Raw genomic sequence first — 26370 nt, forward strand, 5'->3', positions numbered from 1 at the left:
TATTTTATTTTACTCCATTTTGTTTTATTTTATTTTAATTTTATTTTTTATATTTTTATTTTAGTTTTAGTTTTATTTTTATTTTTATTTTGTTATTTTTATTTTATAGTATTTTATTTTATTTTGTTGTATTTTATTTTACTTTATTTCATTTTAATTTTTATTTAATTTTTTATTTTTATTTTAGTTTTATTTTTTATTTATCTTTATTTTTTATTTATTTTTTTTATATTATTCTATTTTATTTTATTTTACTTTATTTTATTTTATTTTATTTTATTTTATTTTATTTTATTTTATTTTATTTTATTTTATTTTATTTTATTTTATTTTATTTTATTTTATTTTATTTTATTTTATTTTATTTTATTTTATTTTATTTTATTTTATTTTATTTTATTTTATTTTATTTTATTTTATTTTATTTTATTTTATTTTATTTTATTTTATTTTATTTTATTTTATTTTATTTTATTTTATTTTATTTTATTTTATTTTATTTTATTTTATTTTATTTTATTTTATTTTATTTTATTTTATTTTATTTTATTTTATTTTATTTTATTTTATTTTATTTTATTTTATTTTATTTTATTTTATTGTATTTTATTTTATTTTAATTTTATTTTTTATTTTGTTTTCATTTCATTTTTTATTTTTATTTTAGTTTCGTTTTTTTTTATTTTATTTTAATTCATTTTATTTTATCTTATATTATTCAATTTTTTTAGTTTATTTTATTTTTTGCTATTGTATTTTATTTTCATTTTATTTTATGTTGTTCTATTTTATTTTATTGTAATTTATTTATTTTTATTTTGTTTTATTTTATTGTATTTTATTTTATTTTCATTTCATTTTTATTTTATTTGTTTATTATACCCTACACCACTATGTGGGGAGTGTATTATAAGTTGGTTTTGCCCAAAAAGTTTGTAACGCATCGAAGTAATGGTCGTAGACCCATACTTATATATACCAAAATGATTGTCTCGACGAGCTGAGTCGATTGGGCTATGTGTGTCCGTCCGTCAGTCCGTCCGTCCGTCCGTCCGTCAGTCCGTCCGTCCGTCCGTCCGTCTGTCCATCTAAACCTTGTAATCACGCTACAGGTCGCAATTTTGATCGGATCGTCACCAAATTTTGGGTGTTGATGAGGGTCCCGGAGGGGAAGAAGCCTATTGGTTTTGGTGATGGTCGGATAATATTTAGGGGTCGGAATGGGCAAAAAACTTATTTGGAGAAAAAGTCAACGTTTTTTTCCAAAGCGAATATTTCAGCTTCTGTATGTGGTATACCAAAAGCAAAACCTACAATGAAAGTAGAAAATATCACCTTTCTAATGATGTAAAGTAGGTGCCCGTATTTGATCAAACAACGAAGATATCACAATAGTAGCAAATAAAACCCCAATTTTCATTTTTGCGATTTTAATTATATTGACGAATATCACAGCTTTGGTTGAAAATTTTCCAAAAGCAAAGCCAGACTATGAATGTAGAAGATCCCGTTTTTATAATGATGCAAACTAGGTCGGCGTAGGTAACCAAATAACGGAGATATCGCAATAGTCGGTAATACATCCCATTTTTCTATTTTTTTGGAAATCACGCCACAGGTCGCAATTTTGATCGGATCGTCTCGAAAATTTGAGGATTAATGGGGGTCTCACAGATGAAGAAGCCTATTGATTTTGGTGATCGTCGGATAATATTTAGGGGTCGGAATGGGCAAACACTTATGTGGAGAAAAGTAAACATTTTATTTCGAAGCCAATATCTCTGTTTCTTTAAGAGGTATATCAAAAGCAAAACCTGACAAGGAAAGAAGAAAATATCACCTTTACAACCATGTAAAGTAGGTTGTCGTAGCTGCTCAAACAACAGAAATATCGCAATAGTCGGTAATGCATCCCATTTTCTGAATTGTTTGTAATCACGCTACAGGTCGCAATTTTGACCCGATCGTCACGAATTTTTTGGCAGTTGATGCGGGTCCCACAGAGGAAGAAGCCTATTTAGTTTGGTGATGGTCGGATAATATTCAGCAGTCGGAATAAGCGAAATGCTTATGTGCAGAAAAGTCAACGATTTTTCTTATGCGAATATCTCCGCTTTTGGTTGGAGTATTCCAAAAGGAATACACGTCAATGGAAGAAGAAAAGATCTCGTTTATAGTGATGCAATGTATGTTGGCGTAAGTGAGCAAACCGAGATATTGCAAAATTCAGTAATATACCCAATTTTTCCATTTTTTGAAATCACGCTACAAGTTGGAATGTTGACCGGATAGTGACGAAATATTGGAGGTAGATGGGGGCCCCACAGAGGATGAAGCCTATTGATTTTGGTGGTAGTCGGATAATATTTAGGGGTCGGAATGGGGAAAACTCATTTGGACACAAATTCAAAGTTTTATTCTTTGTGAATATATCGGCTTCTAGTAGGGGTATTCCAACGGTAAAGCGAAGGTGGTCAAACAAGGGAGATATCACAATAGTCGATAATGCATCCAATTCTTCCATTTTATGCAATCAAGCTACAGGTCGTAATTTTGATCGGATGGTCACGAAATTTTGGTTGCTTATGGGGGTCCCAGAGAGAAAGAGGCATATTATTTTTGGTGGTAGTCGGATTATATTCCCTAAAAGAAATGTTTACCAGTGAAAAGATTATGCACAGGGGTAGTGGTGTGGGGTATCACATGGTCGGCCCCGTCCCGACTATAGCCTTTGCTCACTTGTTCTATTTTATTTTTGTTGTATTGTATTATTGTATTGTATTTATTTTATTTTTTAATTTTAGTTTAATTTCATTTCATTTTTTATTTTATTTTAATTCATTTTATTTTGTTTCGTTTTATTTTATTTTGTTTTATTTTTTTCATTACTCATTTTTAATAACACCAATTTCTTTTCATTTTTATTCTCGCGTCTCATTCTTATGTGTCTTATTTGTCATTGCCAAGTAAAAAATAATAATATGTTCTGTGCATAGATGGGCTTTCTCGCACGCCAGCGTTGCTGTGGTTTGTTTCTCTTTTTCGTTGTTACAACATAAATAAACATTTACGGGTTGTTTTGTTATTTTATTTTTAATAAAATCATTTTTTGTAATTGTTTAGATGTCATCTGTGTGTTAAAAATATTAAAAAAGTAAATCAATTCTAACAAAAACGCCGTTTTATTTTTCCCTTAAAAAATATTTAAGAGTAATTTTGACCATCTATGGTTCTGTGAAACAAATAACATTCACACTTTGCAAGAGAACGGAGAGACTTAGCAAGATGTCGGAAAAATGAAGCAAGAGAGAACAAAAACTTTGCGAAAGAGAACAATTATACTGAAATTTGCTAGCTACAAAGAGAAACTGAAAAGTAATTTTTTGGAACAAAAAAAATTATCACTTTTCAAACTAGCTACTTTTTGATAAGTGCAAAGTGAAAAGCGATAAGTTGTTTCGTGAAATAGGGCCCTGGTCATGTCTGCTAATATATATAAGGCCCAATATATCAAAAGTATACTATACCTTGTTACGTAGTATGGACTTTGTTTTGGGGTCTTGGATATTGAATACCATTTTTTTCACCTTCTACAAATCTCTCAAGCTGGTCCTGTCTGCTATATATACATATGTATAATATCATATCTTTCAAATGTATACCTTTGTTATCTATGTTGAAATTTTTATGCACCTCTAATGTTTCCCCTTCCCATGAAATCACTTAAGCAATGCCAATGGTCATAGTTTTTCATTCATAAGGACTTAAAAAGTTTAAAAAATTCTTATGCATTATGAAGCTCTATAGCTATGCCACTATGTATCTATGTACGAGTATGTATGCATGCATGGTCAGGACCATTAGAGAAATTCTTGGTTTTTATTCCACTTGTTTGTGTTTTTCTTTAATCCCATTTTGTGCACAAGAACTAACAACAATTTTACATTTCAATTTTTGTACTTCAATTCCTTTACAGTTTTTTTTTGCTTTCACATTTTTTTTTACTTTTATTGTAACAGAAGAAGTATGATAGTGCATAAAAGGAGTACAAAATAGCCCAAGATATTTCCCTCTATCAGATGGCTTTGTCCTAGGAAGGAAGAAAAAGGATTTCTCTAACGAGTTTCGTTTGTTTCTAACAGTATCCTGCTGCAATTCCATTTTGTTTTTCTTGTGGTCTTGCGAAAAAAAATTATTTTACTTATTCTTCCCTGCTGCTCTTCTCTGCTTGGTCAAGCTAAAGTAAACAGATATTAAATTGTCCATAAAATAGTTGCATTTGGTTCAGTTTGTAATCTAAACAAAGATACTCAACAAATTGAAAAACAAAAACTATAAAATGTATTGAAAATCGAGACAGACAGGTTGTGTGGAATTTAATCGAACCCTATAGGGAAAGCCCCTTTACTTTACTTCTCTTTATACAAAGTCCTTGTATTAGAGTATAAGTGCTATTCAATTAGTGTGGTGGTACTCACAAGAATACCTTTTGTAGAGAAATCTTCATACGGATGTGTTTTTATAAATATACCTTTAAAAATATATTTTTATATATGAAAACATTTATACATAAAACATCAAAAAATATAACTCTTGGTGTTCATATAAGAACTTCATACAATCTCCCTTCTTTTTATTTTGGAGAAAAAATAAACCAAGTGTAGGGTTTATTCAATTTATATAAAATCCTGTTACTTTTGCATAAACAACATTTTTTACCAATGATTTCTGTTGTGGTGTTGGTTACTTTAAACACGTATTGCTCGTTTAAAGAGAAAACTTTTTTATGCTAAAACTGAGTAACTTTTATCGTACCAAATAACTATTGGGCAAAAACACACGGTTTCTTTAGATATTTAGACCGTTAACAATTAGTTAAATATATATAAGAAATATATACTTGTGCATATTTTTATAAAAACAATTTTAATATTTTATACAAATATTTTAATAATCAAAATATTTGTTTCTAAAAAACAAAAACTGCTATAAGGATACCCGCGTTAGGGAATTACACCTCCTGAAATAATTGCCCAAAAGTTGTTAAAAACAATACAACCATCGATTAAATGGCTGATACGCGAGACAACTCTCGAAGCTATTAATCGATTTTGTGCAAACTTGCTATATCGAAATATTCTTCTGTACTACGATCAATCCAAAGGTCACTTACCTGATTGTTTTGAAATTTACGAAATAAAATAACATAAGTTATAGTTCATGACAATTCTCAAGTAGCCAACAGTTAATGTATGTGTGTCTTTGAGTTTATAAAAATATTTATTTGCGTATCCGCTGCTGATGGAAAATGAAAATGGACCCCAATTTTAGGGTGGTTTTCCAATTCGAAAAATTACCCCAATACATAAACGCCCAAAACTAGGAAATTTGGCCAAAAAAATATTACATTTATGCCCCACAAGTTCATCGCGGCCAAAATGAATGTTTGCATTTAAGGTTCCTTTTTAAAATGCTATGTCACCCCATACACAACAATCCAAAAGGCCCCAAATTACGCATTTACACCTCAAAATGTTTATTCAATACCTTCATATTGTATGAAGCAATGAAGCAATAAATTTGAGGTATAATTGCGGAATAGGTTTTTAAAATATTCGTTCTATAGTTTTAAATGGTGCTAAGACATAACTCGCAAAATGATTTTAGGATTTATGCCCGTCAATAAATTCGGACATTATTCCCAAAATTGGGTGACGTATGGGATGAAAGATACCAAAGAACGGTCCTGGCGAAACCCAGGATCTATCTTGGTTCCTCTCCGTGGTGGTGTATTGAGCTAACATGTGCCGCGCGTTCACCCATAAGAACCTTAAAAACTTAGGTTTGGGGGTCGTGTTCGTAACCTTCCACTAGAAAAAAAACAGCCTACCATGAAAAAAATAAAGACATGTTTAACATGTTGTTTAACAAAGGGACATTACTCTCCCATCAATTCTCTCTCATTAATTTGGACACCAATGCTTTAAAAGTACAATACACAAAAACACCTAAAGGTAACGAACTGCATGAGGTGACGAAAGCATAAGTTTGGCTGCGGATTTGTAGTTAGTCGGAAGTTAAAACATCTGGTCTCCAGCTTCACTCCAGTGAATGAAAGACTTGCTACAATACGGATAAAAGCAAATCTCTTCAACATTAGTTTTATCTGCGCTCATGCTCAAACCGAAGAAAACATACGACCGTTGTCCTGCCCATGACATTAAAATTATTCTAGATTTTAATGCCAAAATTGGAAATGAGAATATCTTTGGCTCAACAGTCGGGAAATTCAGTCTCCACAGTGAAACTCCTGACAACCGAATGAGGCTTATATATTAAACATCTCGACATTCCTAAGGGCGCCTGGCTGTCTCCGGATCAGAAAACATGAAATCAAATTGATCACGTTGTGATAGATGGTAGACATTCATCGAGCGTGTTGGATGTACGTTCGTTCCGAGGAGCAAACATAGACGTACCCGGTTAAACGTTGCGAATAAAGTACGAACAGACACAACACTAAAGTTAGACATCGGTAAGCTGCAATCACAACAAATAGCCACAGCATATTCCACTCAAATGGCCCACTTGCTTAATCAAGACACTCCTCGTCCCGATAACATATCAGTACAATGGCAAAGTATTGACCATTCCATGCAAACAGCCGCAATATCCATACTTGGATACCAGAGATCTCCACCGAGGAATCCATGGTATGGCCAGGAGTGTCGTGCTGCTACCGAAGAGAAAAATGCGGTATATAGGGCTACTCTACAATCAGTAGCAACACGTATCGCGCGAGAAAAGTATCGAGAGAAAAGGAGGGAGGAGAAAAGTGTTTCCGCAGGAAAAAGAGAGAAATTGAAAAGCGAGAGTGTGAAAAAATCTAGACGTACAGGAGCCAGAATGAAGACCGAAAATTCTACCAAAGAGTAAAACATCAAACTGATGGCTTAGGTACAGGTACATCCTCCTGTAGAAACCAACAAGGTAATTTGGTAACTGATACAGATAGTGTTCTCAGGTTGTGGAAAGAGAATTTTTCCAAACTGTTGGTGTCGAATAGCAGCGAAGACGACGAAGATTCCACAGATCCAATCCCAGAAGATGGTATTGGATGTATACCGCCCAGCCAAGATGGGGTAACGTCAGCAATAAACCGGCTAAAGAATAATAAGGCAGCAGAAGCCGATGGCCTACCAGTCGAGCTGCTCATAAGAATGAGCGATGATGAACCCGCTAAAAATGCGTTTAAAAATTCTGAAAGAAAGCAAAGGGTACTTCTATTGACCCTTTCTGAAAGAAAGACAATTAAATTAACATTTCTTCTACAATTAATTCTGGATAGGGAACTTAAATGGAAAATCTATATTCAGAAAAGGGCAAATAAAGTTCATATATTATGGTCAAAGTGTAGATGGCCTATAGGCTCAAAATGGGGTTTTAATACTAGGATGATACCCTGGTAATACAGAAGCTTAATTTGAAAAAATAAATGTAAAAAATTGCCAAAATGCGAAGTATTAGCTGAGCAATGAGTTGAAAACAGTTTTTTTATCCCATACAAATTCAGGTAAGTTATGAATCTGAAATATGGGAGAGTGTATCTAAATAAACCAGGGAACATTTCACCATAGTATATACTGAACGTTACAACGTATACCGGATACTTTAAACATTTTTGTATGTGAAACATTAATACCATAAACATACCCTAGAAAAAATGCCTACTGGAAACTATTGTTATATGGTTGGGTGTATCAAAGGGATTGGGACTTTTTATACCCTCAGCCTTTAGGCTAATGAGGGAATATACACTTTATTCCAACCAAAAATGTGCCTCATCGAAATAATGCTTTTAAACCCCAAGTATGTTTGGACGAAACTTGTTCCAGACAATTATGAGTCGATTTAGCCATGTCCGTCCGTCCGTCTGGCTAGCTTGTGCGCACGATAACTCTCGAATGGATCAACTGATTCGAACCACATTTTGCACTTCCTAATATTTTGCACAAATTTAGTTTATGTTCGAAGATGGACCACAGGGCCATGTCCATACTTCTTGAGAAATTGACCCGAAAGCTGTAAAAAGTCCTACGACACCATGTGTAGTAACTAGAGTGCACGATAACCCTCAAACGGATCAACCGATTCCGTCAAAAATGTGGCCTACGTAATATTTTTTGCAAACTTGTTTTAATTTCCAAATTTTTGCAACAGTAATCAATTCGGTCCATACAGAGTACGTCGTAATATTTCTACGGGACATGGATTAGGTTCGAATATGGGCAATATGTGTCCACTACTTCGGATACCTCCCACACAAAATCTCAGAAAAGTGAAGGCCTGGTCTTGAATCGCTCTGATTTTCACCCTGTACTATGGTACAAGTTTATTCAAGGACAAGTACATACTTCCAAAACCCTACGGTCACCTTGTGTAATGGCTGGAGCGCACGACTAATATGGAACCGGATATTATATTGGTCAAAACATTGCATATCCTGATATTTCTGCGAATCTTAGATAAAGTTCAAAGATTGTGCTTATCGGTCCACATCTTCCGGTAATTCCCACAAATAATCAAATTTTTTTTCAGTAAAATGGCACGCGTGAGTTCACCACGGTGCTATTGAAACAATTTTAAATGGAAGGTGCTTACACTTCGGAAGTTTTTGCGGATTCTGAAACTACAATGTTCATAGATGAGAACAATCAAAAAACAAAAAAAAATCGCCGGAGCGCTTTTTAAATAAATCGCGATTTAAGTTGACATTTTTAGGGGTTGTTTACGTTTTCGCGATTTTGCTTAGAAACCGCATTTCCTATCAAAATGGGACTAAAACAAATATTGTAGCTATGTAAATTCTCTACAAGATCGACCTTTACGGTATTTTCGTAGTTTATACCATTTTTGAGATATAGAAGTTCAACTTGGGACAATGCACTGACTGTATCGCCCCCTTATAAAACAATGTCATGTAGGGTGCGCCTTAACTAACTTTTGATGAAAACCGCTTACACAGAGAAAGTTTTTGTGAATTCTGAATCACCAGTGTTCATAGATGAGAAAAATCCAAAAACAAGAAAAAATCGCTGTAGGGATTTTTAAATAAATCGCGGTCAAAATTCACATTTTTAGGTGTTTTTTAGGTTTTTACGATTTTGCTTGAAAACCGCAAGTCTAATCGAAATGGAGCTAAAGAAAATGTTGTAGCTGTCAAAATTCTCTAGAGGATTGACTTTATCATTTGTTCCCAGCTTGTACCATTTTTGAGATAAGGAAGCTCAGTTTACATTTTTAGTTTTTTTTTTTTTGTTAGGGTTTCGCGAATTTGCTTGAATACGGTAAGTGGTATCGACATGTGACCTGAGAAAATCTTAAAGCTGTGAAAATTCTCTACAAGACTGGCTTAAGTAGCTTATCCTTAGTTGTAACATTTTTTTAGATATATAAGTTTAAGTTGGGAATTTGCAGTCATGACATTGTTTCATAAGGGGGCGATACAGAATTGAATTGAATTTGAATTGTCCCAATTTGAACTTCTATATCTCAAAAACGGTAAAACAGACGAGACTATCATAAAGGCCAATCTTGTAGAGAATTTTCATATCTACAACATTTGTTTTAGTCCCATTTTGATAGGATATGTGGTTTCTAAGCAAAATCGCGAAAACCTAAACAACCCCTAAAAATGTCAACTTAAATCGCGATTTATTTAAAAAGCGCTCCGGCGATTTTTATTTGTTTTTTGATTGTTCTCATCTATAAACATTGTAGTTTCAGAATCAGCAAAAATTTCCGAGGTGTAAGCACCTTCCATTTAAAATTCTTTCAAGAGCACCATGTCACTAAAACTTAAACACATTTGCTTAAGTGCAGTTCATGGTCGGTTTGAGGATCCTTTGGACATTTTTAACGAAGCTATTTTTGTGGTCCTATTTACAGCGATATTATGATTTTCGTGGACAAATCAGTGCTACCTGATATAATGACGCAAAAGCTCTAAATTACATGAAAGGAATGACTCACTTTTGAGTTTTAATCCAAATCCATAATTTTGGGCAAGTTCAATGTTTAAAACGGACCACAAAATTCTAAAAATTTAGGGAAAAGGATCTCGGTTGTATAGCCATAATATGGCTATTCATCGGAAACCCTATAAAGTATATATATATTCTTGATCAGGGTAAAATTCTAAGTCAATATAACCACGTCCGTCTGTTTTAAATCAAGATACAGCTTGCAATTTTTAAGATAGAGCTTTGTAATTTGGTATAAAGGTTTCAGTTACTCCTAGGATGTTTGGTTTTGCAAATGGGCTATATCGGTCCACGTTTTGATATAGCCCCCATAAAACGGCACCACCCGATTTTCGGTATTTTGAAGGTTTTAGGCTCATTACCACACTGAAATGTCTGAAATTTGGTACTTAGTCTTCGTCGGGGGTATCAAACTTTCCCCCCGAAATTTGTCGGTATAGATCCACGCCTGCATATAGCCGGTACCTGCCGATTTTCGGTATTTGGAAGGTTGTGCCCACAATATTCCACCGAAAAAGCTTAAATTTGGTATTCGTCTTCATTTGGGGTTGTAAACGTTCCATAAGAAATTTGTCGGTATAGGTCCACGCCTTCATTTAGTTCCAGTTGAACGTACCTCCCGATTTTCGGTGTTTTAAAGGTTGTTGCCCCAATATTCCTCAGAAAATACTGGAATTTGGTATTAAGTCTTCGTTGGTGGTGTAGAACTTTCCCTCAGAAACCTGTCGGTATAAGTCCACACCTTAGTATAATCCCCATAGAACGGTACCTCCCTATTTCCGGTGTTTTGAAGGTTGTGGCTCCAATAATCCACCGAAATGGCTAAAATTTGGTATTTGGTCTTAAGTTGGGGTACTAAACGTTCCATATGAAATTTGTCGATATAGGTATACGCCTTTATATAGCCCCCATAAAACGTACCTCCCGATTTTCGGTTCTTTCAAGGTTGTGGTCTCAATAATTCTCAGAAATGGCGGAAATTTTGTATTTAGTCTTCGTTGGAGGTATAAAACTTTCCCCCAGAAACTTGTCGGTATAGGTCGCCGCCTTAGTACAACCTCCATAAAACAATACCTCCCTATTTCCGGTGTTTTGAAGGTTATGGTTTCAATAATCCACCGAAATGGCTAAAATTTGGTATTTGGTCCTCATTTAGGGTATTAAACGTTCCATATGAAATTTTTCGGTATAGGTTTACGTCTTAGTATAGCCCCCATAGAACGGTACCACCCGATTGTCAGTATTTTGAAGGTTTTAGCCTCATTATCACACCGAAATGGCTGAAATTGGGTACTTAGTCTTTGTTGGGGGTATAAAACGTTCTCCCAAAAATTTGTTGGTACAGGTCCACACCTTAGTATAGCCCACATAGAACGATGTCTCCATATTTGCGGTATTTTGCAGGATGTGGTCTCAATATTACTCCGAAATGGCTGACAGTTGGTATTTGGTGTATTAAACGTTCCATATGAAATTTGCCGGATTTCTTATAGCTCCCATAGAACGGTACATCCCGATTTTCGGTATTTTGAAGGTTGTGGTCGCAGCAACCGACCGAAATTGCTGAAATTTGGTACTTGGTCTTTGTTGGAGGTAAAAGCCTTTCTGACTGTAATTCGTCGGTATAGGTCCACGTTTCGATATAGCCCCCATAGAATGGTTCCTCCCGATTTTCGTAATTCTTAAGGTTTGACGTCAATATCCCACCGAAATGACTGAAATTTGTTATTTAGTCTTCCATGGAGTTATCAAATATTCCAGAAGAGAATTATCAGTATAGGTCCGCGGGTTTCATAGAAGCGTACGTCTTGATTTTCGGTATTTTGAAGGTTTAACCGGAACGAATCGGAAGTTTTGATATTGCCCCAAGGAACGGTGCCTCCCGAACTTGCTGAAATTTGGTATGTCGTCTTCTTCATAATCGAAAGGAAACTAATTGTTCATTTTACTTCAATACAACTCGTGGTGGAGGGTATAACAAGTTCGGCCTGGCCGAACTTAACGCTGTTCTTACTTGTTTTCCTTAATTCTGAGAATCATAAAAATGTCGTAAAAGCTTTTTCTCAAAGAAATTATTTTTTTACCAAAAAAAAAAAAAAAATCAAAATTTTTTAAAGTAGTTTTGAATGGATTATAAGTTGGCTCAAGTTTACTCATTCGTGCAAAAGAAAATATTAGGTTTGTCCTTGTACTTTCTCAGTAAATATTACTCAGTAACTTCTTTTTATAGAGTAAAGCATTTTATACTCTTTCAAACAAAAAAATTAAAAAAGTAAAAAGACAACATTCAGCACAAATTTTCAATTTGATAAATATTGACGATTATGATATTTGAGTATTTTAAAATTTTGACAACTGCTAAAGCTACAAAATGTTACTGAACAGAATTCCTTCAGTAAAAATCATAAGTTCTCAGTAATAAAAATTTCAAAACAAGTCTCGCAATTCATTCTCTTTTACTGAACATTTGTGTAAAAAAACAACATTCAGTAATAATTTGTAATAATTATTACAAATTATCGAGTACGCAGACACACTAATTTTTGAGGAAATTTTTTTCATTTCATATATTTTTTCAAAAATATATTTTTTTAAATCGATTGTTTTTATATTTCAATCGAGTAAACTTTATTTTAGGGATTAATAGTCAAAAGTTCATTCATCCGTGCTACAGGAAATCATTTTTGAGAAAAATGTGAAAAAATGTTATATATTGGCACTCCCCGATTTCAGGAATTTTAATTTTTTATCAACATTTTCAGACCGAATCAGAGTTTTGAAGACAATTGCCCTAATTGTACTCTCTTAACAACTTGTAAATTAAATTAGTAATTCGTTTCTTCCGCTTTTTTTCTAAGAAATGTAGACTTAGTCACTAAAGTGATTTTATATTCGCTTTTGTATGTTATTTATTTACTTAAATACATTTGAAGATCTCTTAGATGTTATGAATATTATTTCATGTTTAGTATATCCCTGAAAGTTAGCCGTATTTATTGTCATGTGTATTTTATAGCCCTCGGAAATAAATTTTAAAATTATTTATTTTTAAAGATTATTTGTATGAGATTTTTTAATAAAAATATATTTTAAATAAAAAATATTTTTTAAATAAAATTTATTTTAATATTGCAAATATATTCGTGAAATATCAGATTGGTATTTTGTAAAATGTATAATATTTGTATGATATGTATATTAATTTTATATCATATAAGGATATAAATATAAATTTACTTACTTGCCTTTTATAATAAATTCATATATAATTCACTGTTATAATTAATAATTAATAATCATTAATAAATTTATAATTTTTTCTTTTTGATTTATAATTAAAATCCAAACGCCTTTGTTAATCCGCTACTTATAAAAAACATAATTTCTTAAACAATAAATCACATTAAAATATTAAGGGGCTGGAGTGGAATTGGTTTTTGGGATAAACGCACTTTAAACATTAAAAACATTGATAAGCAGCAATTAAAACTCAAAATATGAAACAATAAAATATAATTTATTACGTAAATACGTACAAATATATAAATGATTTGCACATACTTTTTTTGGTTTGGTTCACAATCAATAAAGCGCACACGCACACACATACAGATAAACACATACATACGCACATACACTTATATAAGTATGTTATGAAATAAATAACAAACAGAAAACATAAAATAATTATTCTTGGCCATAGTTGGCTGGTTATTATTTTTCCATCTGAAGTATGTGTGGTAAAATTGTTATCAGTTTATTTTTTCGCACGCACACACACACACATATATAATTGCGTTTGCCACATTATAACACACAACAGCTAAGGCAAACACACATAGTTATACTATGACGTTGTTATACTTATTGCAGCGATCAATGATGCTGCTGCTGGTGTATGCTCGGCATTTTCGATGAAACAATTATTACATTTAATATGGCCCAACATCAACATTACGATATTTTTCATTACATATTTTAAATGGTAGACGTTGACAACACTGAACAATTATACTTTTTTCTTTTTTTTGTAAATAAACTTAAATTGCAAAGAAAATAAACGCAAGAAAAAATTAAGCTCACAAATTAAAAACTCTTGGCGCAGCACTTAAAGAAATTGCTTGTTTTGCCCCTTAAAAGTAGGCTTCACTTTACAATAATTATCATTAATAACCTCAGCCTAACACAGCGATGTCTTTCTTGTTTGTTTGAATGAATGACAGACGATTATGCAGATGGGAATGAGATTGTATGGATGAATGTATGCAAATCAAAGAATGAGAAAGTGGTGACAGAAGAATGAGTTTTACAATTTACTGAGAGAAAACATAACAAAACTTCTATTTTATAATAAAAGAGAAAGAGAGAGGGAAAGAGCTCTTTAACATTGCTAACTACAAAAGTTAGAGTTTATATAAAGAAAAATTCTGATTTGCTATAGGTACGTAGCCAAACTATTTCGAAATAAAAAAAAAAAAACACTCAGAAGATTGGGCTGCATATCACAACGGAATGGGAAAATTCTAAAAACTAACAACAAGATATGTTTAGAAGATGGGTAGTATGGGTAGTAGAATACAACACCAACGTCCGGTGTTATAGAATAAAAGATCACACCGGTAGGAGTCTTCTATAGAATAGAAGACCACCGTATGAGTAGAAAACAAGACCTCCGTATATCTATAGAATCGAAGGGTTCTTTCTGGGGCTTCTATAGAATCGAAGGCCTCTTTATGGGGCTTCTATAGAAAAGAAGGCCACCGTAGGGGGCTTCTATAGAATAAGAGGAATCCGTATGAAGCTTCTATAGAATAGAAGGCCTCCGCAGGCGGCTTATATCGAATAGAAGGCCTCCGTAGGGGCTTCTATAGAATAGAAGGTCTCCGTAGGGGTCTTCTATAGAATAGAAGGCCTACGTAGGGGGCTTCTATTGAATAAAAGGCCTACGTAGGGGGCTTCTATTGAATACAAGGCCTCCGTAGGGGGTTTATAGAATAGAAGGCCTCCGTAGGGGGCTTCTATAAAATAGAAGGTCTCCGTAGGGGTCTTCTATATAATAGAAGGCCTCCGAAGGGGGCTTCTATAGAATAGAAGGCCTCCGAAGGGGGCTTCTATAGAATAGAAGGCCTCCGAAGGGGGCTTCTATAGAATAGAAGGCCTCCGAAGGGGGCTTCTATAGAATAGAAGGCCTCCGTAGGGGGCTTCTATAGAACAGAAGGCCTCCGTAGGGGGCTTCTATAGAATAGAAGGCCTTCGTAGGGGCTTCTATAGAAGAGAAGGTCTCCGTAGGGGGCTTCTATAGAACAGAAGGCCTCTATAGAATAGAAGGCCTCTGTAGGGGGCTTCTATAGAATAGAAGGTCTCCGTAGGGGGCTTCTATAGAATAGAAGGCCTCCGTTGGGGGCTTCTATAGAATATAGGGCCTTCGTAGGGGGCTTCTATAGAATAGAAGGCCTCCGTAGGGGGCTTCTATAGAATAGAAGGCCTCCGAAGGGGGCTTCTATAGAATAGAAGGCCTCCGTAGGGGGCTTCTATAGAACAGAAGGCCTCCGTAGGGGGCTTCTATAGAATAGAAGGCCTCCGTAGGGGGCTTCTATAGAATAGAAGGCCTCCGTAGGGGGCTTCTATAGAATAGAAGGCCTCCGTAGGGGGCTTCTATAGAATAGAAGGCCTCCGTAGGGGGCTTCTATAGAATGGAAGGCCTCCGTAGGGGACTTCTATAGAATAGAAGGCCTCCGTAGGGGGCTTCTATAGAATAGAAGGCCTCCGTAGGGGGCTTCTATAGAATAGAAGGCCTCCGTAGGGGGCTTCTATAGAATAGAAGGCCTCCGTAGGGGGCTTCTATAGAATAGAAGACCTCCGTAGGGGGCTTCTATAGAATAGAAGGCCTCCGTAGGGGGCTACTATAGAATAGAAAGCCTCCGTATGGGGCCTCCGTACGGGGCTTCTATAGAATTGAAGGCCTCGGTAGGGGGCTTCTATAGAATAAAAGGCCTCCGTAGGGGGCTTCTATAGAATAGAAGGCCACCGTAGGGGGCCACTATAGAATAGAAGGCCTCCGTAGGGGGCTTCTGTAGAATAGAAGGCCTCCATAGGGGGCTTCTATAGAATAGAAGGCCTCCGTAGGGGGCTTCTATAGAATAGAAGGCCTCCGTAGGGGGCTTCTATAGAATAGAAGGCCTCCGTAGGGGGCTTCTATAGAATAGAAGGCCTCCGTAGGGGGCTTCTATAGAATAGAAGGCCTCCGTAGGGGCTTCTATAGAATAGAAGACCTCCATGGGGGGCTTCTATAGAATAGAAGGCCTCCGTAGGGGGCTTCTATAGAATAGAAGGCCTCCGTAGAGGGCTTCTATTGAATCCTACGGAGACCTTGCTGGAGCTTCTATAGAATAATGGGCTTTCGTAGGACACTTTTATAGATTGGGAAGGATCTGCAGGGGGCATCTATAGAACAGAAGGCCTCCGTAGAGGGTTTTTACAGAATAGAAGGCCTCCGTAGGGGGCTTCTATAGAATAGAAGGCCTCCGTAGGGGGCATCTATAGAATAGAAGGCCTCCGTAGGGGGCTTCTATAGAATAGAAGGCCTCCGTAGGGGGCTTCTATAGAATAGAAGGCCTCCGTAGGGGGCTTCTATAGAATAGAAGGCCTCCGTAGGGGGCTTCTATAGAATAGAAGGCCTCCGTAGGGGGCTTCTATAGAATAGAAGGCCTCCGTAGGGGGCTTCTTTAGAATAGAAGGCCTCCGTAGGGGGCTTCTATAGAATAGAAGGCCTCCGTAGGGGGCTTCTATAGAATAGGAGGCCTCCGTAGGGGGCTTCTATAGAATAGAAGGCCTCCGTAGGGGGCTTCTATAGCAGAGAAGGCCTCCGTAGGGGGCTTCTATAGCAGAGAAGGCCTCCGTAGGGGCCTTCTATAGCAGAGAAGGCCTCCGTAGGGGACTTCTATAGCAGAGAAGGCCTCCGTAGGGGGCTTCTATAGCAGAGAAGGCCTCCGTAGGGGGCTTCTATAGAATAGAAGTCCTCCGTAGAGGGCTTCTATAGAATAGAAGTCCTCCGTAGGGGGCTTCTATAGAATAGAAGGCCTCCGTAGGGGGCTTCTATAGAATAGAAGGCCTCCGTAGGGGGCTTCTATAGAATAGAAGGCCTCCGTAGAGGACTTCTATTGAATCCTACGGAGACCTTGCTGGAGCTTCTATAGAATAATCGGCTTTCGTAGGACACTTTTATAGATTGGGAAGGATCTGCAGGGGGCATCTATAGAACAGAAGGCCTCCGTAGGGGGCTTCTATATTAGTGGTCTTCTATAGAATAGTAAACCTCGTCAGGGGTATTCTATAGAATAGTAGACCTCGTTAGGCCTCCGCTGGTGGCTTCTATAGAATACAAGGCCTCCGTAGTGGGCTTCTATGGAATATAAGGCCTCCGTTGGGAGCTTCTATAGAATAGAAGGCCTCCGTAGGGGGCTTCTATAGAATAAAAGACCTCCATGGGGAGCTTCTATAGAAAAGAAGGTCTCCGTAGGGGGCTTCTATAGAATAGAAGGTCTCCGTAGGGGGCTTCTATAGAATAGAAGGTCCCCGTAGGGGCTTCTATAGAATAGAAGGTCTCCGTAGGGGGCTTCTATAGAATAGAAGGTCCCCGTAGGGGCTTCTATAGAATAGAAGGTCTCCGTAGGGGTCTTCTATAGAATAGAAGGCCTCCGTAGGGGGCTTCTATAGAATAGAAGGCCTCCGTAGGGGGCTTCTATAGAATAGAAGGCCTCCGTAGGGGGCTTCTATAGAATAGAAGGCCTCCGTAGGGGGCTTCTATAGAATAGAAGGCCTCCGTAGGGGGCTTCTATAGAATAGAAGGCCTCCGTAGGGGGCTTCTATAGAATAGAAGGCCTCCGTAGGGGGCTTCTATAGAATAGAAGGCCTCCGCAGGGGGCTTCTATAGAATAGAAGGCCTCCGTAGGGGGTTTCTACAGAATAGAAGGCCTCCGTAGGGGGCTTCTATAGAATAGAAGGCCTCCGTAGGGGGCTTTTATAGAATAGAAGGCCTGCATAGGGGGCTTCTATAGAATAGAAGACCTCCGTAGGGGGCTTCTATAGAACAGAAGGCCTCCGTAGGGGGCTTCTATAGAATAGAAGGCCTACGTGGGGGGCTTCTATAGAATAGAAGGCCTCCGTAGGGGGCTTCTATAGAACAGAAGGCCTCCGTAGGGGGCTTCTATAAAATAAAATTCCCCGTTAGGGGTTTCTATAGAAACACTGATACTACCTGTGCTAATGTATGGTTCCAAAACCTGGGTACTTGCGCAAGCAGATAAGGTAGTGCTTGGTGTGTTTGAAAGAAAAATTCTTAGATAGATAGATCTACGGGCCAATCTGCCTCCGTAGGGGGGCTTCTATAGAACAGAAGGCCTCCGTGGGGGGCTTCTATAGAATAGAAGGCCTCCGTAGGGGGCTTCTATAAAATAGAAGGCCTCCGTAGGGGGCTTCTATAAAATAGAAGGCCTCCGTAGGGGGCTTCTATAAAATAGAAGGCCTCCGTAGGGGGCTTCTATAAAATAGAAGGCCTCCGTAGGGGGCTTCTATAAAATAGAAGGCCTCCGTAGGGGGCTTCTATAGAATAGAAGGCCTCCGTAGGGGGCTTCTATAAAATAGAAGGCCTCCGTAGGGGGCTTCTATAAAATAGAAGGCCTCCGTAGGGGGCTTCTATAAAATAGAAGGCCTCCGTAGGGGGCTTCTATAGAATAAAAGGCCTCCGTATGGGGCTTCTATAAAATAGAAGGCCTCCGTAGGGGGCTTCTATAAAATAGAAGGCCTCCGTAGGGGGCTTCTATAAAATAGAAGGCCTCCGTAGGGGGCTTCTATACAATAGAAGGCCTCCGTAGGGGGCTTCTATAGAATAGAATAGAAGACCTCGTTAGAATAGAAGACCTCGTTAGGGGTCTTCTATAGAATAGAAGACCTCAGTAGGGGCTTCTATAGAATAGAAGGCCTCGTTAGGGGTCTTCTATAGAATAGAAGACCGCCGTAGGGGGCTTCTATAGAATAGAAGGCCTCGTTAGGGGTCTTCTATAGAATAGAAGACCTCGTTAGGGGTCTTCTATAGAATAGAAGACCTCGTTAGGGGTCTTCTATAGAATAAAAGACCTCGTTAGGGGTCTTCTACAGAATAGAAGACCTCGTTAGGGGTCTTCTGTAGAACAGAAGACCTCGTTAGGGGTCTTCTATAGAATAGAAGACCTCGTTAGGGGTCTTCTATAGACTAGAAGTCCCCGTTAGGAGTCTTCTATAGAATAGAAGACCTCGTTCTTCTATAGAATTGAAGTTCCCATTAGGGGTCTTCTATAGAATAGAAGTCCTCGTTAGGGGTCTTCTATAGAATAGAAGTCCTCGTTAGGGGTCTTCTATAGAATAGAAGTCCTCGTTAGGGGTCTTCTATAGAATAGAAGTCCTCGTTAGGGGTCCTCTATAGAATAGAAGTCCTCGTTAGGGGTCCTCTATAGAATAGAAGTCCCCGTTAGGGGTCTTCTATAGAAGAGAAGTCCCCGTTAGGGGTCTTCTATAGAAGAGAAGTCCCCGTTAGGGGTCTTCTATAGAATAGAAGTCCACGTTAGGGGTCTTCTATAGAATAGAAGTCCACGTTAGGGGTCTTCTATAGAATAGAAGTCCCCGTTAGGGGTCTTCTATAGAATAGAAGTCCCCGTTAGGGGTCTTCTATAGAATAGAAGTCCCCGTTAGGGGTCTTCTATGGAATAGAAGTCCTCGTTTGGTATCTTCTATAGAAGACCACAGTAGGTGTCTTCTATAGAAAAGAATACCACCGTATGGGACGTCCTGTATAATAGATGACCATCACCGTAAAAGACATGTCAAGGTTAGAAATTCAGCTCGTTATAAGAATTGAGCCTTCTTATATGCTTCAATATTAATTTATATTATAATCTTCCTAAATATATGCTACAAATGATCCCAAAGATAAGAAGTTTCCTGTTCTGGTATCTGCAATAACGGGTACATGTGCTCTCAGAATTAAGCAAATGAAAATATGGTGCCGATACCTGATCTTATGAATATTATTATAAAAGAATCAACAAAAAAGAGGCCTAAAATATGCTACAAATATTAGAAAATATCTGCATATAACTTATTACGAAACAACGATATGACGAAAAGTATGCTACAAATAATAATGAAATGATCACAATGAACTTATGAAACTGCATTTTTACTGCGATTTTCTTCATAACGAAAATAGCATAGCGTTTAACGAAATTTAAAATAAAATAATTCCTAAAAGTATGCTACAAATAATAAAAACTACACAAACACATGATTATAACACAAATGCTGCCTATGTGACATACAATTGGAGACACATGTAATAATTATTGTCACTACAACCGATAAACATAATTGAAATATACACAACAAGAACAACACAAAAGGAAACAATAAAACAAGAACTTAAAAACATTTGTCAATTATTGGGTGGTCAACACATAGTGGTCGATTACTATTTTTCTATATTTTCTTTTTTGTTATTTTTTTTTTTTTTTTTTTTGGTGAGAATAACAACAAACGTACAACTAAAACAACAAAAACACACTAATCAGACAACATGGATTTGTTAGGAAAAAAACAACTAGTTTGTTTTTTCTGTTTGCAAGCGAGCGGGTTATGAATCTCTAACGAAAGTTACGCAAACACACACCCACACACAGACACGAAAATGGTTTTTGGAAAATGACTATTTTGGTAGTTGACCATTTTGAAATTGTTGAAATTGATGTTGTGTTGGTTGGTAGTGTCAAAAGTTTGTTGGCCACCAAAAAGATTGCATGTGTGTGTGAGTGGGAGTGTGAGTTGAAGATTTGCCAGAACATAAAATTATAGTTTGTTTCTTGGTGAGTGAAACGGAAGCATATGCAGGGATGCCAGATAAGTTTGGTCGAAAATCGGCACTTTTCGGGTGCCAAAATCGGTAAAATCGGCAAAAAATTTTCAAAATCGGCAAAAAATCGGCAAATTAAAAAAAATTTATTTCAGTTCAAATTATCGCTTTATTTAATAAGCATAAGTTTAAAAAATTACATTTTAAGTACAACAAAACCATTAACAATTTATAAACCAAGGCAACAATTCAAAATATGTATGAAAATAAATGGTTTTACCATATGCGTAAGTAGTACATATATATTTATAAGTACGTGTATATATGAGATCAATATATTTTCAATTCAGTCAAGCTAAACAAAACGTATACAAATATTGTCTTAAGATGATAATTAATAAGGTGATTGTTTATATACCCTCAGCATTTATGCTAACGAGGGTATATAAACTTTCATACGGGCAAAATGTGCCTCATCGAAATAATGGTTTTAGACCCCAAGTATGTTTGGACTAAATGTGTTTCAGACAATTTGGAGTCGCCCGTCTGTATGTCTGACTGACTGGTGCGCACGATAACTCTCGAACGGATGAGACGATTTTTTCTTAAGTTTGGCTTTCGTAATATTTTGTCCAAACTTAGTTTAAGTTCGAAGATGGGCATTATCGGTCAACTCCTTCAGGTACCTCTCCCACAAAAGTTCGAAAATATTTGGTCCATACTTTGCACATCGTGAAATGTCTACTAGACTTAGATGAGGTTCCAATACGCACTCAATCGGTCCACTACTTCGGGAACCTTCCACACAAAATTTCGGATAAGTTCAGTTTAGGACCTGCTCTCGAATCGCATTGGTTTTTGTTCCAACAATTTGTATACGCCGCCTCCATTATGACAGTAAAAGCTTTTTCAGGGGCATGTCCATACTTCATGAGAATATAGCCCGAGAGGTGTAAAAACCCCTATGGCACCAAATATAGTGGCTGTAGAGCACTATAATTCTCGAACTGATCAACCGATTCCAAAAGTTATACGATGACCCACTGAAATGACTAGTGGGCGTGATATCTATCGGAAAGATATAACTCTCATGTCGGTCCATTCCTTTAAGTACCACCTCCACAACACTTTTGAATTTAAATTTTAATCCACATTTTTCGGCAAGTTCAAATGTCTAAAAATGGCCACAAAATTCTGAAAAGACCTTAAAAACATTCGATCTGTCCGAAAAAGAAAGTTTGAATTCACATAGGCTGAGGGTATACCTCTGTCAGCAAAGCCGACTGACACTTTCTTACTAGTTGTATTGGAATTTTGAAATTTTGGTTTACAATTAAATTCAATTTCTGTAATAAATATTTAATTTTATTTAATTTAAAGTAGTCTTTAGTAAAGAGAATTCCTTCCATCGAGTCCCTAACTAATCGATTTCGGCACTTGTTTTTATTTAAATTTACTTGGTTACAAACTCTTTTCACATTTGAAGAATTTGGCAAGACTAAAATATGTTTAATAAATTTCGACAAAATAGGAAATAATGGTTCAGAATTTGCACATATTAATTCACCGATTCCAAAAGTTATACGATGACCCACTGAAATGACCAAAATTCTAGCAACTCTATTTCTGAAATTTAAACGTGAAAGTTCGCGTGATTCTTGCTTTTCGTTTATGTTTATAAAGCATTCGTATTCCTTTATAATGTCGAAAAATTAATCTTCTGTGTCATTTATTATAAAACTTTAATTTATTGAAGCTAGGCATTTAAATTTATTTTCAAAATTAAATCGCTTCAAAATCTGACCGCAAAGTTCAATGTAAAAGTTTGTGCAGTTTTTAATTATTTCCACTAACTAACCCACTTTTCGACAATTTCGTTTTTTGAAAAATTTCCTTGGCGTATATACTGAAGTACACGTTTTGGTAATCAAGAAATTTCAAACTGTTTTTATATGTTAAAAAATTTTATTATTATTAATCAAACTACTCTTGACGATATAGTTGACTTTGTTATTGTACCAAACCTAGCAACCACAATTTTCATGTGAACAAGTTGCCTTAACTAAAAATCGGCATTTTAGGGGTAAAAATCGGCAAATCGGCATTTCTATTTTTTTGGTCTAAAAATCGGCAAAATGCCGATAAATCGGCAAATCTGGCATCACTGAGCATATGGTGTTTCCGGTGAGAGTTAAATACTCGAAATTCTTTGATGTTTTTTTTTTTCATTAATTTTCGAAATGGATGACTGACTGACAGATGAGATTGTTTTTTGCTTTGTTATGTTTGGAAAATGTAACGATGAAAACCGGAAGTTTCCATCAATGAAAAGTACTGTGTTGTGGTGAGTGACGATATGATGACATGTTGTTGTTGAGTTGAGTGAATTTTTTAGAAGTTTTTTTTTTGTTTAGTAGAAGATGGATGGAGTTGTTGTAGTAGTTGTAGAGAGAGAAGAAAAACAAAAACACAAACTTACCCATTCGGACATTTCGTGTGTATCAGCATTTCGATGATGATAATTTAATATTAAAATCGTTGACACAACGGATGAAGCTACCATAAACATTATGCAATTGAAATATGTACCTGTTGGTTGGTTGGGCGTGTCATAATCAAATCAGTTTGTTTGTAAATTTTTTATGGTTGGTTGGTTTTTTGGTAATATAATAAATTGATTGTTGGTTGGTAGGAATGTTATGAAAAATGATTTTGAATTTTTCAAAATTTTGTTTTTTGTTTTCATTTTGTGGCAAAACAAAATTTTGTAAAAATTTAAAATTTTGAATACACGTTTTTTTATAAAATTTCAAAAAATACATTTAAAAAATCGATACCAAATTTAACAAATAATTTACAAGTTACAGAAAAAATTTTAAGAATTTAGAAGAAAAAATGTTTTAAGGGGAATTCAATTTTTTTTACAGAGGTTTAGCAAAATTTAACAACAAATTCAAATTCCAACAGAGTTTTGTAGCAGAGATATACAGTGGAAGGAGATTGGTTGGTTACAGAGAGAGGCATGTCGGGTATAATGTTGTTGGCGTTTTGAAAATTTGAATACGTGAAAAGTTTAACAAAATTAATATACATTTCAGGGAGGTGTTGGTTGTAATTATTGTTGCATATGGCAGTTGTTGGAAGTGGTGGTGGTGGTTGTGGTTGGTGTAGTTAGTTTCGCAGTTAAGAGAGAAAAAAGTAGATAAACGAGAAGAAAGCATATAGAAAAGAAAGAATTAAGTAATGTAATATAACATAAGATGTTTCAAGTTTATATACAACGTTAGTATTTCTGTGAGACATGTTTGTTCTTCATTATTAAGTTTAAAATTATCGCGACTTTACTATTGTTAGTATGGTAAATACTTCTGTATATTGTAAGAAATATTATTGTTTCACAATATATCTTTGTTAAAAAAGTTATAAAGTTTATATGCTATATAAATAACAACATTGAAATGTAACAAAAATTTATTACTTTATAGACAAATATTTAAGATTATTTATAACTTTTTTATTAGTAGTTGTTTTTTTAACTGTAGATGTATTTAAATTGTTTTTTTATTGATACAAGAACTGGTTGTGTACATGTAACAAGTGTTTAGTATTTTACAAGTTATAGTATTTTTCGAGGTATTGCTTTCGCTAGATATCGTCATTTCAGTTGGTCAACGTAGGATATAGATCCTTTGGACCATTATGTCAGGAAGCATGGACTTGCCGTCGAAAAAATTAATATCGCTGTAAAAGGACCACAGGAAGTACCTTAGGCCAAATTGTATAATAAATTAGTAAATTGCCATTAATCATTTCAGTTGGTCTTGCGGGTTTTTTGAAGCTTTTGTTGCATTATCTCAGGAAGCATAGACTTATACCCAAAAAACTGTATTGTCGATATACTGGCCGCAGGGGCAACATATTGTGAAAAAAATTTCAAAACGATCCTAGACATATCCCTAAACTGCAATTTTGCGACAAATTTTAAAATGTTGTATAGGAGGTACCCGAATGAGTGAACCGACATATTTCATATTCCATCCATTTTTGCGAAACATTGTTAATTTTTGTAGGGTAGGACCCAAAGCAGTGGACCGATATGGCCTACCTTCGAACTTAAAGCAAGTGTGGACAAAGTTCATGAGATCCAAAGTTTGCATCAACTACACCCGGTTCGAAAGATGTCGTGCGCTACTACACATGTTGGCCGTAAGTCCATATTTATATTAGGCAATTTTCCTTGCGGCAATTGTCAATTTGTTGGAGACAAACTGACAATTGCCATAAGGAAAATTGTCTAATGTAAATATGGACTAAGGGAAGTTTACATATTCGGGCCATTGTTTCAAGAAGTAAGCACTTGCTGCTTAAAAAGAACATGTAACGTCGTAATAGGGGCCTCGACGACAGGATGTTGTATACAACTCAAACGATTCCAAAGATGGCCTTAAATTTCACTTTTTTTGAAAAATGTTGACATTTTTTATGAGAGGTACCCACAGAAGCGAAACGATATAATCCCCATTCGAACCAGATATACATCTGGTAGAAATATTACGGTTTTTACTAAGATGGTAGACAAAAAACTGAAGTTTTTTGGTCTTAAATTTGGCAAACAATTTTAAAAATAAAATCGATCGATAAAGGACTAGATTTTGATGTCCTTAATAAACCCACAAAAATATATGACACCGATTTCAAAAATCGATCGATGAAGGACTCGATTCTAAAGTCCTTGATAAGCCCACAAACATATTTGACAATCGGTTCATTAGTTTTCGAGCTAGAGTTGGTACCGATTTCAAAATGTCATTTCGAGAGAAACCGAAACCATACAATAAAACTCAATAAACTTTTCCCTTCCAACGCTCATATCTCGGCAATATTGTTCTGATTGAACATTCTACCACATATTCTGCACTATTTATATTTTGAAGTACGGCACTATTTTGTCAGGGGGCCCGGCCCCGAAATGGTTTGGTCGAATAAAATTTGTTAATCTACTGTAACAAATTACACTGTGAACACAAATTTTGGGGAAGAGACAATTCCTTTTGGAGATGAAAGCCCTTGGTGAGTATATTAAGAATATCAGAGGACAGATCCGCCGTGAGTCGAACTTCCGCGTTATGGCGTGATGAAATTTTTACTAGAGACCCTGTAAGCCATCAGGAATTAGCGTTATATCTTTGTTCACTGTTGCTTTAGCTGATTTTTGAGATGACATGTCTTCAGTCAAATCCAATGAGGATTATTTTCGTAGGTCACTTTGACCTTCTAACTCGCTTCCTTCAATGTCCTTTTCGTCCTTTATTTTAAGAGCCGCTATAAAAGTACCACAATATGACGTTATTCAGCTTCGAAATGTCCTGCAAAAATGTCGCTTAGAAAATTTTAGGTACGGCTCTCATTGACAACTAAACGATTTTGTCGCGTTTTCGTGGTCGTTTT

At 35.8% G+C, this 26370-nt stretch overlaps 1 protein-coding gene across 1 annotated transcript in view; it reads right to left on the bottom strand.

Moving 5' to 3' along the window:
• nAChRalpha5 (nicotinic Acetylcholine Receptor alpha5) overlaps window positions 1-26370 on the bottom strand; it is a 627615-nt gene that overhangs the window by 57787 nt on the left and 543458 nt on the right. Inside the window, exon 9 of the mRNA XM_073967499.1 lies at window positions 23402-23511. Within this exon, the coding sequence (XP_073823600.1) occupies window positions 23402-23511 (110 nt within the window). The remainder of the gene's footprint in view (window positions 1-23401; window positions 23512-26370) is intronic.

The sequence above is a fragment of the Musca autumnalis genome, unplaced genomic scaffold, assembly GCF_047663935.1.
Source record: "Musca autumnalis isolate F117 unplaced genomic scaffold, ASM4766393v1 scaffold_2, whole genome shotgun sequence".
Lineage (NCBI taxonomy): Eukaryota > Metazoa > Arthropoda > Insecta > Diptera > Muscidae > Musca > Musca autumnalis.